Source organism: Colius striatus, chromosome 8 (assembly GCF_028858725.1).
Source record: "Colius striatus isolate bColStr4 chromosome 8, bColStr4.1.hap1, whole genome shotgun sequence".
Classification (NCBI taxonomy): Eukaryota; Metazoa; Chordata; class Aves; order Coliiformes; family Coliidae; genus Colius; species Colius striatus.
The window spans coordinates 23,843,023-23,857,682 of NC_084766.1; the positions used below are offsets into that span (position 1 = coordinate 23,843,023).

General features: G+C 55.2%; 1 protein-coding gene across 1 annotated transcript; it reads right to left on the minus strand.

Annotated features, from left to right (window-relative positions):
• Positions 1–451: 451 nt before the first annotated feature.
• Positions 452–13,680, minus strand: LOC104552740 (ATP-binding cassette sub-family C member 2-like). Its single transcript, XM_062001886.1, is given in 28 exon segments — positions 452–739; positions 991–1,185; positions 1,511–1,677; positions 1,960–2,118; positions 2,359–2,502; positions 2,599–2,700; positions 3,084–3,210; positions 3,825–4,024; positions 4,128–4,283; positions 4,756–4,910; positions 5,355–5,574; positions 5,713–5,869; positions 6,265–6,385; positions 6,492–6,497; positions 7,242–7,428; positions 7,733–7,900; positions 8,003–8,179; positions 8,343–8,469; positions 8,671–8,737; positions 8,818–8,902; positions 9,166–9,312; positions 9,645–9,782; positions 10,248–10,313; positions 10,778–11,032; positions 11,521–11,698; positions 12,350–12,531; positions 13,157–13,388; positions 13,629–13,680. Coding segments are annotated over 28 exon segments (4,095 nt in total). The 5' UTR covers positions 13,676–13,680; the 3' UTR covers positions 452–609.
• Between the last annotated feature and the right edge of the window lie 980 nt (positions 13,681–14,660).

Genomic DNA, 14,660 nt, shown 5'->3' on the forward strand with positions numbered 1-14,660 from the left:
CATCCACAGGAACGGCAGGCAGGCCCGGGCTGCCCCAGCTCCCCTGCCAGAGAGCACTGCTTGTGCCTGGGTAGAGCTGTACCACTCCGTTTGGACTCCACACCACTGTGCATCTGTGACTGTCACATCTATCCCATGTGTGAATAGTCTGTGTTACCCATCCCCCCACACAGCAGCCAGGCTTAACGCTAAACTGAGGCCTACTTAACATGCCTTAAGTCAGACTTTTAATTGCAACACTAGCAACAGTTACAAAAAGTAAATAAATTATAACATTCACTCTCAAATTAAACTTCAAATTTGATTCTATAGTGCTAAAGCATCTCAGCAAGGTTCCCCTGGCAGGGTGAAGTACAAAAAGTAAGACCCCCAAGGGGTCACGGTCTCCCTGCCTGGCAGGGAGTATACTTTCCCCTGTATACTGGAACGAATTAAGCAGCTCCAGATCCTCATATGCACAGCAGGCAGGGTGTGCTAGCAACGTTAACAGTCCATTCAAGTCCAGACCCTCTGTTCTGAGAGCAGCGAAGCGGCTGTGTCCGCGGCAGAGCCAGAGGGTGGGTTGTGGGAGAGGCTGGTGCCTGTGCACCCACAGCTGCTTCGCTCCACCTACAGCGCGGTGCTCTCCGTACTGCTGATGCCGGCATCCTTTGCCATGGCAGCGAAGGCGCCCTGCTTCCTGAGCAGCTCCTCAGGGCTGCCGTATTCCACGATCCTCCCGGCGTGCAGCACCATCACCCTGGCAGAGAAGGAGAAGGCCTGAGCTCCCGGGTCCAGGCCAGTAGCGCTGCACTACAGCCCCCCTGATCCTCACTCATATAGCCACATTCCATGGTTCAACCGCCTCGGCACAGAAGCTCTCTACATTGTGGTCCTGAGCACTGCACCCAGCCCTGCCCCTCGGGTGCAGCCTTGCTTCTGCTGCTGGCCATCTCTCACCCCATGCTGGGAGTCCAGGTGCCCCTTCCCCGCGGCACTGCCCTGCCGTACCTGTTGCTGTCCATGATGGTGTGGAGGCGGTGGGCGATGGTAAGGACGGTGCAGTCGGCAAACGCGCTCCGGATTGTCGACTGGATTAAATGATCCGTTTCCAGATCTACGGCTGCTGTTGCTTCATCCAGGATGAGGATCTTGGCTTTGCGGAGCAAGGCGCGGGCCAGGCACACCAGCTGCCTCTGCCCAGTGCTGCCATGAGGTGGGGAACATGTGTTACTAGGCAGACACCAGCAAGGCTTCTGCAAGCTTACGGCCACACACGGCCTGGATCCCAGCACCATGCCTGCCCAGCCTTCCCTGGCCTTCCCCTAGCTGAGCACACAGCGCACTGGGCAGCCATGGAAGGACTGACTGACACTGGCTCCGGGACGGACTGTTTTCTCCCAACTTTGCTACCAGAAGCTTCTGTGCCCTAGTCTCTGGGCAGCCGCTCTGCTGGAGGCTGCTGTGCAGGGCTGGCCCCTGGCACTGGGGAAGGGAGGAGAGATGGGCACAGCCCCGCTCCTCTGCTCACCTCAGGTTCTCCCCGCCCTCGCTCACGAGATGCAACAGCCTCTCGGGAAGGTTTTGCACATATGTCTTCAGGTGGGACAGCTCGAGGACCCTCCAGATCTCCTCATCTGGGTATTGGTCAAAGGGGTCCAGGTTCATCCGCAGGGTTCCAGTGAAGAGCACGGGGTCCTGCCACGGAGAGCACTGTGTTCAGCCACACCATGGCTGTTCAACCATGCCATGGCTGTTCAGCAGGGCTGAAGGAAGCTGCTGGAGCTGTGCCAGGCCCCTGAGTTTGACCATAGCCTGCCCACCCTGCAGCTGGGTGGGGAAGGTGGTGACAGCATATGCTCACAGGCTCTTGGACCCTCCACAGCACCCAGGGGCACACTAAGGACATTGTGTTGTGCAGGGATCAGAGCCTGAGGAGGATGTGCAGTGGTGGGACACGGGAGGATGGGGTCAGCTCACCTGGGGGATGATGGTGAGTTTCTGGCGCAGGTCATGGAGGCCAATTGTTGCAATATCCACATTGTCAATGACGATCGTCCCTCCAGCAGCCTCCAGCACCCGGAAGAGGCAGTTGGTGAGGGAGGATTTTCCAGCTCCAGTCCGGCCCACAACCCCAACCTGTAGAAACAGCTCGTTAAGACCAGCTGACAGAGTTGAAGAAAACAGAACAAATTCTCTTTTTCTTGGTCTGCTGGGCCTTCCTGCTCTGCATCTACAATCACCATCTCCCAGACTGTCTACTTTGATCTCTGCCCTGCAGCTTGGGTCCCCTGGAGCCACATCCTGTCAGTGTCCTTCCCCAGCCCACAGACTGAAGCTGAGAAAATATTTGGTGAGGGCAGATGCCCAGGTCCTCACCTTCTCAGTGCTCTCAATACTGCAGGTGATCCCATGAAGAACCAGCTCCAGTTCAGGTCGATAGCGAACTTTATAGTCAATGAACTTGATCTCGCCTTTGCTGGGCCAGCCCTGGGGCGGGCGCTTTTCTGTCACCCATGGAGCCTGGAGGCACAGGAGTGTTAGGGGGGCATGCACCCTGTGATGCTGGCTAGCACCAAGCTGGGCAGCAGGTGTCTGCCTGGACTCTGGTCTCCTCACCTCGTTCTTCACCTTCATGTACTCATGTACTCTCTCCACAGCCACGATGTTTGTCTCCAGCTCTGAAGATGTCCGCACCAGCCAGTTCAGTGTCTGCGTCACCTACATGGCAGAGTCAGAGGATGCATAGCTCAGTGGGATCCACAAATAACCATTTCAGCTCAGAGACTCAGCCTGGGCATGAACATCGCTGGCCTGACCCCTAGCTCTACACTCCCTAGCCCTTCAAATGCTTTACTGCAGCATCTCTTATCCACAGTGGCAACATATTCCTCTCTACAGCAGCAAGCATTCCCCTCACAATGGGACATGCTCTCCCCTGGCTCCATAGAAGCTTCCTGGGTGAAGGGACACCCCATCTAATCCCCTCTACATGGATCAGAGCTGGAGGCAAGGCAGCATCCCACAGCCAGCCCAGAGACATCAGGGTGCTGCTCCCAGAAACAGCCCTGACCTGGAATAAGAAAACACTTTAATTTACTCACATTGAGGGCAGAGGAGACAGAGAGACCCACAATGCCACCCTCCAAAGTGTCCTTTGAAATCACTGCTAGAAGTGCAGAGAAGAAGACCACCAGGCTCCCAACGAACTCCAGTCGAATGGCCAACCACCTGTGCCAGGAGAGCAGGGCTGAGGGGCACTGGAGAGCACAAGGCCCATCAGTGACACCAGCACCCCACCAGCATGCCCACACCCCCAGCCCAGTGACACCAGCATCCCCAGCTCTCCCCCCGAGCCCAACACAGTACACATGGAGACCTGTGCCTACACAGCATGTGATTTGTAGCCAAATCTACAAGCAGGTCCATTTTCTGTGCTGGTAATGCCACATATCAGAGGAGTGCCAACGGCACAATCCTCATATGCTCAAAGTACCTACGCAGTAACACATCAACACCAGATACCGCCCTCATCACACTCCTACCTGGCCTGGAGCATTCAGCCTCCTCCCAGAACCCACCAAGAGCATCTCAGCCTTTGACAGCACAGCTCACCCTGCCCAAGCTCTGGACACTTCCAGGGGGCCACACTCTGGCTTCCAAAATCACCCTGTTTCCTTCCCACAGATGGTGTCACTGTCTAGAGCTCCCACAGTTCCTACATAGACCCTCGGTCCTGAGGTCAGGAGGGAGGACTACAGCATCTCAGGGACATCCCTCAGGATCCAGAAGCCGCTGGCCAGAGGTGCTGCAGGTTGTGCTGTGGCATAGGGAGTAAAAGTCACCTGTTTGAGATTATCCAGGAGTAAACACTTTTCTGATTGATGTCCATGGTGCTCTCATTGTGCTGCAGAAACCGCCCTTGGTGTTTGTAGGCCCGGATCACAGAAAGGCCTGACACCGTCTCACCAAAGTGGGAATAGATGGGAGACCTGGTTACGGAGTCCAGACGCCGGAGCTGGCGTGACGTGGAGATATAGAAGCGCTGAAACAAGGGATGCAGCTTGGTTACCAACACAAAGCCCAGCAGCAACAAAGATACTGCTCTAGAGCAGAGCAGAAGCTTCGCTGAAGCCCTAGTTACTCACCAGCACAAAATAGTAGAAGATGCCCAAGGGAATGATAACAAGAGTGAAGAATGGAGTGGCCAGGGAGATTATGACCAATGTGCTAATGATGCCCATGAAGCAGGAGAGCCAGCTGCGAAAGGACATGGGGATGGTCTCGTCTATTGTGAAGATGTCCTGGAACATTCAAAGGAGTGAGGAGAAGCAGTCAGGGACCCTGGAGAAAGGGATTCAAAGGCTTCTTTTCCTAAGAGTCCATAACCAGAACAACAACTTGTTACGGGACATGAGCTCTAGGCTTCTGCCGCTCATGGTAATCTACTCTGGACCCTCTTCAGTTTCTTCACTTCCCTCTTGTCTAGGTGGCCCCAAAAACAGGACATAGGATCCAGCTGCGGCTTCCCTAGCACTGAGCAGAAGAGATCATAACTCCCTGTGCTCTGCTGTCTACTCTCCTCCTAGCAGAGCCCGCAGTGTTTGTTTTTGCCTCACAGTCAGCCTCACATCCACCATGCCCTTCTGATCCCTTCAAGGCCCCGATCAGGGCTCATCTGCCCAGTACTAAAGACCAACAGGGTAATGACACCACCCAACGCTCTCCAGACCTGCTGGAGCAAGCATTTTCTCCATGTTGGGACCATTCCCTTACCTTGGCAAACCTATTCACAATACGGCCAGTCGGGGTCGTGTCAAAAAAGCTCATGGGCACACGCAGGATGTTGCTGAGCAGTTGCTGATGCATAACCCGTGAGGCTCGCACGGCACCACGAGAACACAGGATGGTGGCAAACAGCAGGAACAGAGCTGAAAGGAGAGCACAGGGTGGTCATCACCAGCTCATGACACTAGTGTCAGGGACCCTTTGGCTCAAGGGATAGACACAAGAAGCAGTTCCAATGCAGCAGCGCTGCAGCAAGCTGCTGTGATAGCCCTCCATCCCACCTTCTTGGGAGGCCCCAGTAACTGTATCCCACCATAGGAGAACAATGTGAACGCTTTGGAAAGTCTTGGGCCCTAGCACTGTCTATCTCAAAACCTATCTTCAACCTAAGGGGGCAACACAGACTTCTTGGGGTGATTTACACTGGCTTCAGACTGATACTTGTCCCCAGGTCAGGCAGGAGGAAGGCAGCAGTAGGGCTGAGCCCCCCACTCCTTGCTGCTCTGCTGGCTGCAGGCCTTGTGAGTCAAATCCCTTCCGAGCCACACAGGTGAGCAAGCAGGGTCCCCTGTGCTCCCAACACTCACCCTGTGCCATCCCCAGTGCCCCAAAGACACCGATCCGCAGGTCTCGCTGCTGCACGGGATAGGTCTGGTTCAGGTAGAGCTGCGCGTCGTCCGTCCAGGCGCTGAGCCACAGGCTGGACCCCACGTAGGCGATGTACTGAGCAACATAGCCCAGGGCAATCCAGAGAGAGCACCATGTGCCCACAGCTTGCAGGTACCGCACATACATAGAGAGCTTCACCTATGGACCCATTCAGCCCGTCACTGCTGCCCAGCAAACTGCGGGCACTGACACAGCACAATGCTCCATCTGTCCATCCATCCATCCATCCATCTGTCCGTCCATCCGTCCATCCGTCCATCCACACCTTCTCCTCACCTTGCCAGTTTCCACAGTTTCTTTCTCAATCAGTTTCTGGCCCTTCACCATCTTGGGAGGCTCCTCCTGGGCTTTCTTCCAGGAACTGGTGCTGGTTTTACTAAGGCTGCAGGGAGGTGGTGGGCACCATTACTCACCATGTGCTGGATGGGCCCTGCTCTCCTGGGTAGCCATCCCTATGCCACATTGGGACTCCAGTGCTGAAGCCCTCTGAGAAATAGTGTCCTAACTAGGGCAGCTTTGAATGAGCCTTGTGGAAGCCTTAGGCATTAGGCCTTAGGCCATGAAATCAGAACCCTCATCCCCAAAAGCAGAACCAGCCAGCAGCAGGAGTTTTAAGGAAGACCACAGAGTAACGCTATGATATGTTCAGGTGAGTAACCGCAAGATCAGATGCTCCTGACACAGTCCAGCTGGCGGTAGGAGCAGGTAGGGAGGCTCCCAGTCTCTTCTCTGCAGGAACCCCCCAGGGAAGCCCTCAGGGCCCCCCTCTCCTAGGGAGGCAATGTAGGGGCCACGGGAGAGTGCTGAGAGCTCACATCAAGTTCCCACCTGCGACTGAACTCTTTCCGATGGATGCTGGCCTCTCGCTTCAGGGTCATGGTCACCACATCATCAGGTCTCTCTTCCACGCAAGGGTCAATGCCATCATCACCCTGCTCTTCATCCCCAGCTAAAGCAACAGCTACAAGCACAAGAGTGAGGGAAGGCAGGGTTAGGCACTGAGGAGAGAGCAGATCCCATGTACCACACCTCTGTCCTGCATCCCAGGCCTGGGCTGTGTACTACCACCACTCATGACACCTTCTCCAACCCTGCTGCAAGCTCAGTTCAGCAGGAGGAGGAAGAAATCCATTATGCTGTAGAGAGAACTGCCAGGGGACGTAGGGCTGAAGGCCTGCATGGAGGCAGTCCCTGCTGCTGGCTTATCCCAGTACCACTGGTGGGATCTCAAGCTGACATTTGTGCTTGTTTAGTAGGTGCCCGGTTTGGTAGATCACATCACACCAGTTCAGGAACATCTCTTTGAGCAAGTAGAGGTGGGTCCTGTGGAGTTAGGCTGGGAATAGCCAGGCTCCAGCTGGGCAATGGGGCTGAGCCCAGGCAGGGTGAGCATCCACCTGACATGACACTGCTCTTTCCCAAAGTGACACGATAAAGATGAAATGTTATCCAATAGCATGTTTAGAATAAGCCAAAGGATCTCTCTCACCCCAGCATCACTAAGGTACGGAGCCTGCTGCTGCACAAGAGTATGTGACCCTTAAACACAGATGAACTAAAAAGGAAGTGAAACAATTAAACAAGTCCTTCACTGTCTGCTAAACACAATGCCTGAGTACAAATCTTAGGCAGAAAGTCCTTGTGCTGCTGATTGCCAGAGCTGGGAAGGATTCGCAGCAGCCACCACAGGGGCCTGGGATGGATAGAGTCAGGTCAGACTGATGGATCAGGTCGTGGGGTTTTCAGAACCACAAGACATTTGTGCGGCCCCTCTAACTGCCGCAGCCCCGTTGTGTTCCCGGTACCTGTGGTCTTTTTCTCTGGAGCATCCTCCTCCTGGCTGCCGTACAAGTTCAGGAATTGGGCAAAGGCCCCCCTGCTTTCAAGCAAGGTGCTATAGGAGCCGTGCTCAGACACTGCTCCTGCCACCAGCACCACGATGTTATCGACCTGGGGCAGGAAACTGATACTGTGTGTCACCAAGATCCGTGTCTGCAACAAAGTGGTTGCAGGGTAGTGAGCATCAGAGCCCCCATGGCTCCCCAGCCATGGGCCTGCAGGCTCTCCATCCCCTGCTTGGGGATCTCTCCGTTTTTCACTGCCTGGCTATGGAGACACAAGACACCCTCTGGGGGACCCACGGGGCCTCTCCTGCCTGCTGCAGCCCCATGGGAAAACCCCAGCAGGGTTTGCCTCTGTCCCAGGCAAGAAACCTCAGGCTTCCCTGGATGGTTACCACCACACCAGTGACATTCCTGCCTGGCCAGGTGGTGGGGAGGAGGGCAGGGATGCTCACCTTCTTTTGCAGCAGCCCTTTTGGCCCCAGCACGTGGTCGAAGAGGTACTTGCCAACATGAGCATCCACGGCAGAGAGGGGGTCGTCCAGGATGTAGATGTCTGCATTGTTGTACACTGCCCGGGCCAGGCTGACTCGCTGCTTCTGGCCCCCACTCAGGTTAATGCCCTGGAAGGGAATTAACTCTCTGAGTGCTGAGCTGGCACAGGATGACAGCTTCGTCCTCTGCTGCAAGTGCTATGGGAAACTTGTAATGCCCAGCTCTGATACCCTCTCTCCAATCTCGGTCTGGTCACCCGCAGGCAGTAGTTCCAGGTCTGGTAGGAGGGCACAAGCCTTGATGACCTGCTGGTACCTGGCTTCATCCAGTTCTGACCCAAAAAGGATATTGTCTCTCAGCGTGGCATTCTGGATCCAGGCCTGCTGGGGGACGTAGGCCACAGAGCCCTGGAAAGAAAGGCAAAAGGCTCATCAGAACATCAGTCTGGGCACTGGCACCTCAGGCAGCCTGTTCTTGCCCTGATCCACCATTTCAGCACCAGTCCTGCTGCCTCCCCAGTGAGCTCCCAGGCAGCCCCACAAGCCCCCCATGCCAGCCAGCAGCTCTCACCTGGATGTTGATGTGTCCCTTGATATTCTCCATCTCCCCCAGCATGGCACACACCAGCGAAGATTTTCCTGACCCCACAGCCCCTACCACAGCCACCAGGCTCCCGGGTGCAATGTCCAGGGTGACGCTGCAAGGACATGAGGGCTGAGGAAGCAGCACTGCCAGGTCACTCACTGGCTCCGGCACAGGACTGGCACAGAGCAGTGTCTCTGGGTCACCGGCTTCTAGCAGAACTGTGAAAGGTGACTGCCATGCCCAGCTAACACCACAGACAGAATCCCCCTCCCTGCCCACCCACCCCCAGCACGGCGCAGAGCGGAGCACTTACTCTCTGACCACAGCTTCGCCGTCCTGCTCCCAGGAGAAGGTGGCCTCCGAGAAACGCACGGCACTGCCTGTTGGAACACAGCCAGCCCTCAGGCCTGGGAAAGCCTGGGGATGGCGCCCACAGGGACTAACCTGGGGCTTCACCTACCTGCAATGGGCTTGTGGTGGATAGATGAGGTGTCCAGGTCTTCTGCAGACAGGTAGCGCTCCAGCCTCGCAGTTGACACACTGGTCTGCAGTGGCAGAAAGAGGATGGCACATGGGCATGGAGCACAGCTGGGTGGGCTGCCAGGAGCCCCGTACACACAACTCCCACCCAAGCACCAGCCCCAAGCCCTGTGCCACACATGTGAGTCCTGTCCCACCCTGCTGCCAGCAGCCCTGTGCACTGACCCCGTGGTGCCCAAGGCCCCAGTGCATCACACACCTGAGCCACATGTGCTTATTTTGGCAGAGGTATCGTAAGATCCCTCTGCACCTCTATGTAAGGGCTGACCTGCACCAGGGAAGAGATGACCAAGGGCAGCATGGACATGGGGAAGCGCAGCACGTTGAAAAGAGAGATGGAGGTGAAGGCCTTTTGTGCATCCAGGACGTTGTTCTCATCCACCAGCACGTAGACAGCAAAGCTGGCCAACGAGACCTAGGACAGACAGCAGGGAAAGCCACCACCAGTGTGGCTGTGTGCAGCCTAGACCCTTGTGCTCCTCTTAAGGCTTCAGCAGTGCCTTCCTGCTGGGAACCTCTTACCCTCCTGCTTCCCTTCTCCTATAGGCCCCATCTCACCCTTTCCAGCACAGCTCTCCTGATAGCGGCCAGGATCATACATCCCAGACATCCAGACATCTGTCAGCCAGCCCTCCCTCACTGCAGGAGTGCTGCAGCCAAGGCTCTTAATCTTCCCCATTCCCTTGGACACAGCCCAGCTCCAGCTCTGAGGAAGCTGCAGCCTCCCCCACACCTGCTGGCACTCACCAGGAAGGGGGCACAGGTGAACCCAAAGATCGAGACTGACTGCAGGTAACTGAAGTTCAGCAAGTCCTTGAGCTCCAGTGCCCGGATCTTGTTCACTCGCTCCTCAAATGAGGGCTCCCAGGCAAAAAGCTTCAGGGTCTGTGGGGTGAGTAGGGTGGGTGGCTGCTGGTATCATGAGCACATCCACCTCCACGCTCAGCTTGCTGCTGGCCAGCACCTCCAACACCAGCTCCTGGCTTGCTCAGAAGCCTGCTTGGCCGCTGCATCTCCCCTTTCATGTTCTGCCTCATGGCTTATAGAACTTCCTCACAGCATTTCTACCCCGTCATCCTCAGCTTAGAGGTCGCTGCCAGCCCCTCTGCCACCATGGCAGTCTGCTCACCACCACAGCTATCCCAGAAAACCCTCTTTTGGTTCCCAAGTCATGGTCCCTGTCACCCAGAGCTCTTCTTCAGCTGACCTTTCACAAGGTGAGGAAGCCAAGGGAATTGCAGAGACTGAGGCTTGGCTACCCCAGACAGAGGGCCTCAAAACTACTGCCTCCAGATACAGAGCACCAAGAAGAGGGGTGCAGCAGCTGCCTGAGGGGTCTTCACTGCTCACCTTGATTCCACTGAGGATTTCATTCATTATTTTCATGCGTTCATCTTTGTTCTTCATGTTCCTCACCTGCAAACACAAGAGACAGAGGTCATCTAAACCTGCCAGCAGCTCACCCTTAGAAATACATCTGGGATACTACAGGAAAGGGAAGGGTGGGCAGCAGAGCCCAGGTAAACCATCCCACAAAGATGGAACTTGTTTGGACCCTGGCAAACAATAGCACCCTGTTGTCAGCTAGAAGGTAGAGCTTTATTTTTTGTGGTTGGTAATATCTCGCTTTCAGTCCTGAAGGCTGCATTCAGCCCTGTTCAAGTTCAGCTGTGATGGTAGAACAGGTCTCACCTGCCTTCTCTCAGCCTACCACTAGCTCAGGCTGGAGACATCCCCAGCCCAAGTCAGTTGGACTTCCTGGGCTGGGAAAGATCTGCAGCATAACAGCGAAGAGGAGAAGAATGTAGAAAACAAGTGAAGGAAGCAAGAGTGGGTCTGTGGAGTGGGAGGCCAGGGAGCCTTTTGCACCCACCACTGACCTGTATGGTTTTGGACTTGGTGACCAGGATCGCGTTTAGGGGGATGAGCAGCACCATGACCGCGATGCCAGCCAGGACAGAGGGGCCCAGCTCTACCCAGAGGAACACAATGGACACGATAATCTGCAGTGGGCCTGACCACAGCTGGTGAATGAAGTTGGCCACATCCATGAACCTCTGAGCGTCAGCCGACATCAGATTCACAGTCTCTCCCACTGTGGACTCCTTTCGCGTGACACCAGTCATGGTGAGGGCCTGGAGACAGAATGTACAGTCACTGCAAGGCAGACTGGGAGCAGCCTGGCTGCCAGCAGCATGGCACAGAGCAGGGGATGAGAAGGCCTGGCTGAGACTGCTCCTGGGTTTGCTCCTGGTGCCTCTTAGCTGGCCATAGGTGTTGTCATTACTGCCTGCAACACCACTGGGTGCTGGAGGCAAAGAAACACATCTCTGAGCAGGAATCTTAGTGGCAGCTGCCCTGGGTGTTGTGGTGATCTGAAGAGAAACATCCCTCAGCCCCTGGCAGCTCTCAAACACATGGCTGCAGCACCCAAGGCCCAGGCAGAACCAGCACCCACAGTATCCCCAGTGTTCCACAAACCAAGCTCTCCCCGTGTCTTTCTGGGAAGTGAAGGGCATATATACACCTCAGTCACCCCAGATTAATGGGTAGGAAACAGATGCCAGTATCCCCAGCCCAGCTGGGGGGAAGCCAGTGGGGGAGATGACAGGACCATACCAACCTTCTTGTAGATGGCAGCAATGAGACTGGCACGCACATTTATGCCAAGATGGAAGCACAAGGTGAAGTGCTGCTGCAGGCAGAGGGACTGGATGACACTAGTCAGGAAGAGCAAGATGGCATACAAGTATCCCTGCCAGGCAAAGGACTCTTTATCCGACACAAAGGCAATCAGCAACCTGCAGAGCAGAGCAGCCCATCAGACTCCCACCCCACTGAGGCAGACCTGGGCAGGAGGGTCCAAACCAACACAGGGAGAGCATCCTCTCGAGAGCATCGACAGAGACTCTGCCCAGACAGCTGGCTCCACGCTCAGCAAACTGGGGACTCCCACCTTGAGGACACTGTATTTCACACACAGCAGCAGTCACTTGTACAAATCAGATCATAAACAGAACCTGTGTGGCTCTGCAAAACACACCAGTCAGGTCCTGCTGGCATGATCTGGCCTGGCTCAGAAAGGGCCTCAAAGATGGGTCAGGACTGTCTCCAGAGAGGGAGTAGGACTGCATAACAAAGGACACTAGATGATGCCTCGAGGTCCCTTCCAACCCATAAGGTTCTGTGATTCTGTATCTCTTTGATTCTGCCCACAGAGTGGGCAGCCAGCTCAGCTCAGCTCAGCTCAGCTTAGCTCAGTTCCTCATTTAACTGTAACCCGACACATTCTTGCACCTTTGATGAAGGCCACAAAAAGTCCTCAGTTAGCAGGGCTAGGAGAGGTACACCTGTGGAGGTGGTGGCACGGGATGCACTGAACATGGGGAGGTGCAAGGTCTGGATGTAAAGCCAGGACAGGCCAGAGACAGGAACAGAGAGAAAGGACTCACTTCAGCAGCTGGGGACTGACGAACACAAGTACATCATGCACCAGCTTGAAAGCCACCGACAGCACGAGGTTCTGCCAGAAGGTCTTGCCCAGAGTTTTCACCAACCAGCCCCTGGGGTAATCCTTGAGAGGCCCAGAGTGCTCTTTGTCCCCCTTCTTTTTTTTCCTCTTCGTCTGCTTCTCCTCCTATAGGGAAGCCCAAGAAGAAGTAAGAGTAGGGTGTGCAGGCTCCCTGCAACTGGAAGCATGCTGCCAGGGCAGTGTCACAACCCACAGACCAGCTATCCTGAGAGAAGCCTTAGATTTTCCTCCTATCATGTTCCCTCTCACTGACCTCTGCTCATGTCATGTACCCCCAGTACTGACACCTCTCTTGTGCACTGAAGACAATTGTTGCAAACCCCAGATTAGCCTGAACATCTTGGGCTAAAAATCAAGCATCCCAGTAAGAATCTGAGGCCAGGGATGATCACAGAGTGACGTTCACTCTGACTTCACTGCTGGGAGGTATCTGGGTAAGAGAAAGATGGAGAGACAAGATAGCTGCTTGTACAGCAAACTTGAGAGTGGTTCCTGTCCTTCTGCGGGGCAGAGGATGGAGATTTTCTTGGTCTTTCAAAACCTGGGGATCTGCCAAGGACAGGAAAGACCCTGTCATGGGTTCCTCCATCTCTGCCAACAGGCTTACAGAATCAAAGAGGGGAACACCTAGCAAAGGAGGCTGCAGGCAGGTGAGGTGACTCTACTCCCTGAGGCTGGACCTGGATGTCTCAGTCCCATGCAAGGCCAAGAGTAGGAAGGGATTTACCATCACCAAGACGTCTTGGCTCTGAGCCTTGCTCATGTTGTTGCTATGGTTCGGGTCACCTTCTCGGCGTCTTTTCTTGTGTTTCCGTTTCTCCAGCTCTGCTTGGGCCTTCCTCAAGGCAGTCTTCATGTTCTTCTCAAAAGTACTGTGAATGGCCTGGATCTTGTCTTTCTCTTTCAACTCCCAGACGTCCTCTATCTCCAAAGGCTTGCGGTAGCCCTTTAAAACTGTGCTGTGGAGCAGAGAAATCTCCCCTCAGCAAATTTCCCACACTACACCTGTGGGACAGTCTTGGCTGCGAATGCACAGCCTTCACACCCAGCCTGGCCCTGAGCTCAGGCTGCACTGAACGTGCTGCCTCTCACAATTAACTCTAAGCAGCCTGTGCTGCAGGCTCCCCCAGACAGGGCTGGGCCAGCCCTAAAGCACCTCTGCATTTCTCCAGCCTGTCCTCACACAGACCCCTGCTCACCTGCTGTACCATTCGAAGGTGATGGAGCTCAGGAAGGAGGCTGTCATCTCTGGGTTCTAGGGTACAAAGCAAAGTGAGCACCATGAGACTGTGGGTGCTGAGTGCTGGTGTGGATAACACTTGACTCAGCAGCCCCAGTCATTAATTAAGGAACACAAGTTTCAAACTATGCCAGCTCCAGCCCCAGGAATCCCGTTTCACAGCCAGAATCTGCCCCAATCTTGGACATACATGCAGCTTCCCCAGGCCACAGGCTCCAGCTCCTGCTGTGCCATTTGCTGAAGCCCCCAGGTCTCCGTTCTCACAGGAACCTGTGCATGGAGCCCACTCTGCCCTGCCCCACACAGCCAAGATGGGGCACCCCGAGCCCACTCCTGCATGGGCCTCGTACCTTCCTGGTGATTTCTCTTGCTTCTGGGGCAACATCTGAGAAAGCTGAGACAAGGAAGAGCAGCAGCTGGAGCCCATAGCAGATGTAGAAAAGGATAAACCGTGGCACGTCAGAGATTGGTTCCTGCAGGAATGGAGAGCCCAGGGTGAATGTTGGAGCTTGTCTCAAGGCCACCTGGCACTCAGAAACAAGATCCACCCCCAGGACAGGGAACAACACTGGCCCAAACAAGACAGTACAAAACTTGCTCTGGGTCCTGACTCAGCTTCCCTTCTCTGCCCTTCCCTGCTTCTCCCCTACCTCCTCCCGTGAGTCCATGAGGACAGAAATTAGTCCTGGAGACCTAATGCGCCCCCAAAGAGATAAGATGAATTCAAAGAGCCCATTCTTTCTCAGGTCTCTTCTGGTCCCACAACCAGGGCAGCTGGGACCTCAACGATACCACTGAGAGCTTTTCAGGGAATGAGGTCTGAAAGGACTTTCTTTGGGGACAGAAGGTGGCCACAGCAAAGGGCAGAGCTTCCTGCCAAACCCGACCTGCAGGGCTTTCCGGAGCAGCGACTGGAACGGCAATATCCCACAGAGCAGGGACAGCGTCCAGAAGCAGTAAAGTATCCCTGAGTCTCTGCGCAAGCAGTAGC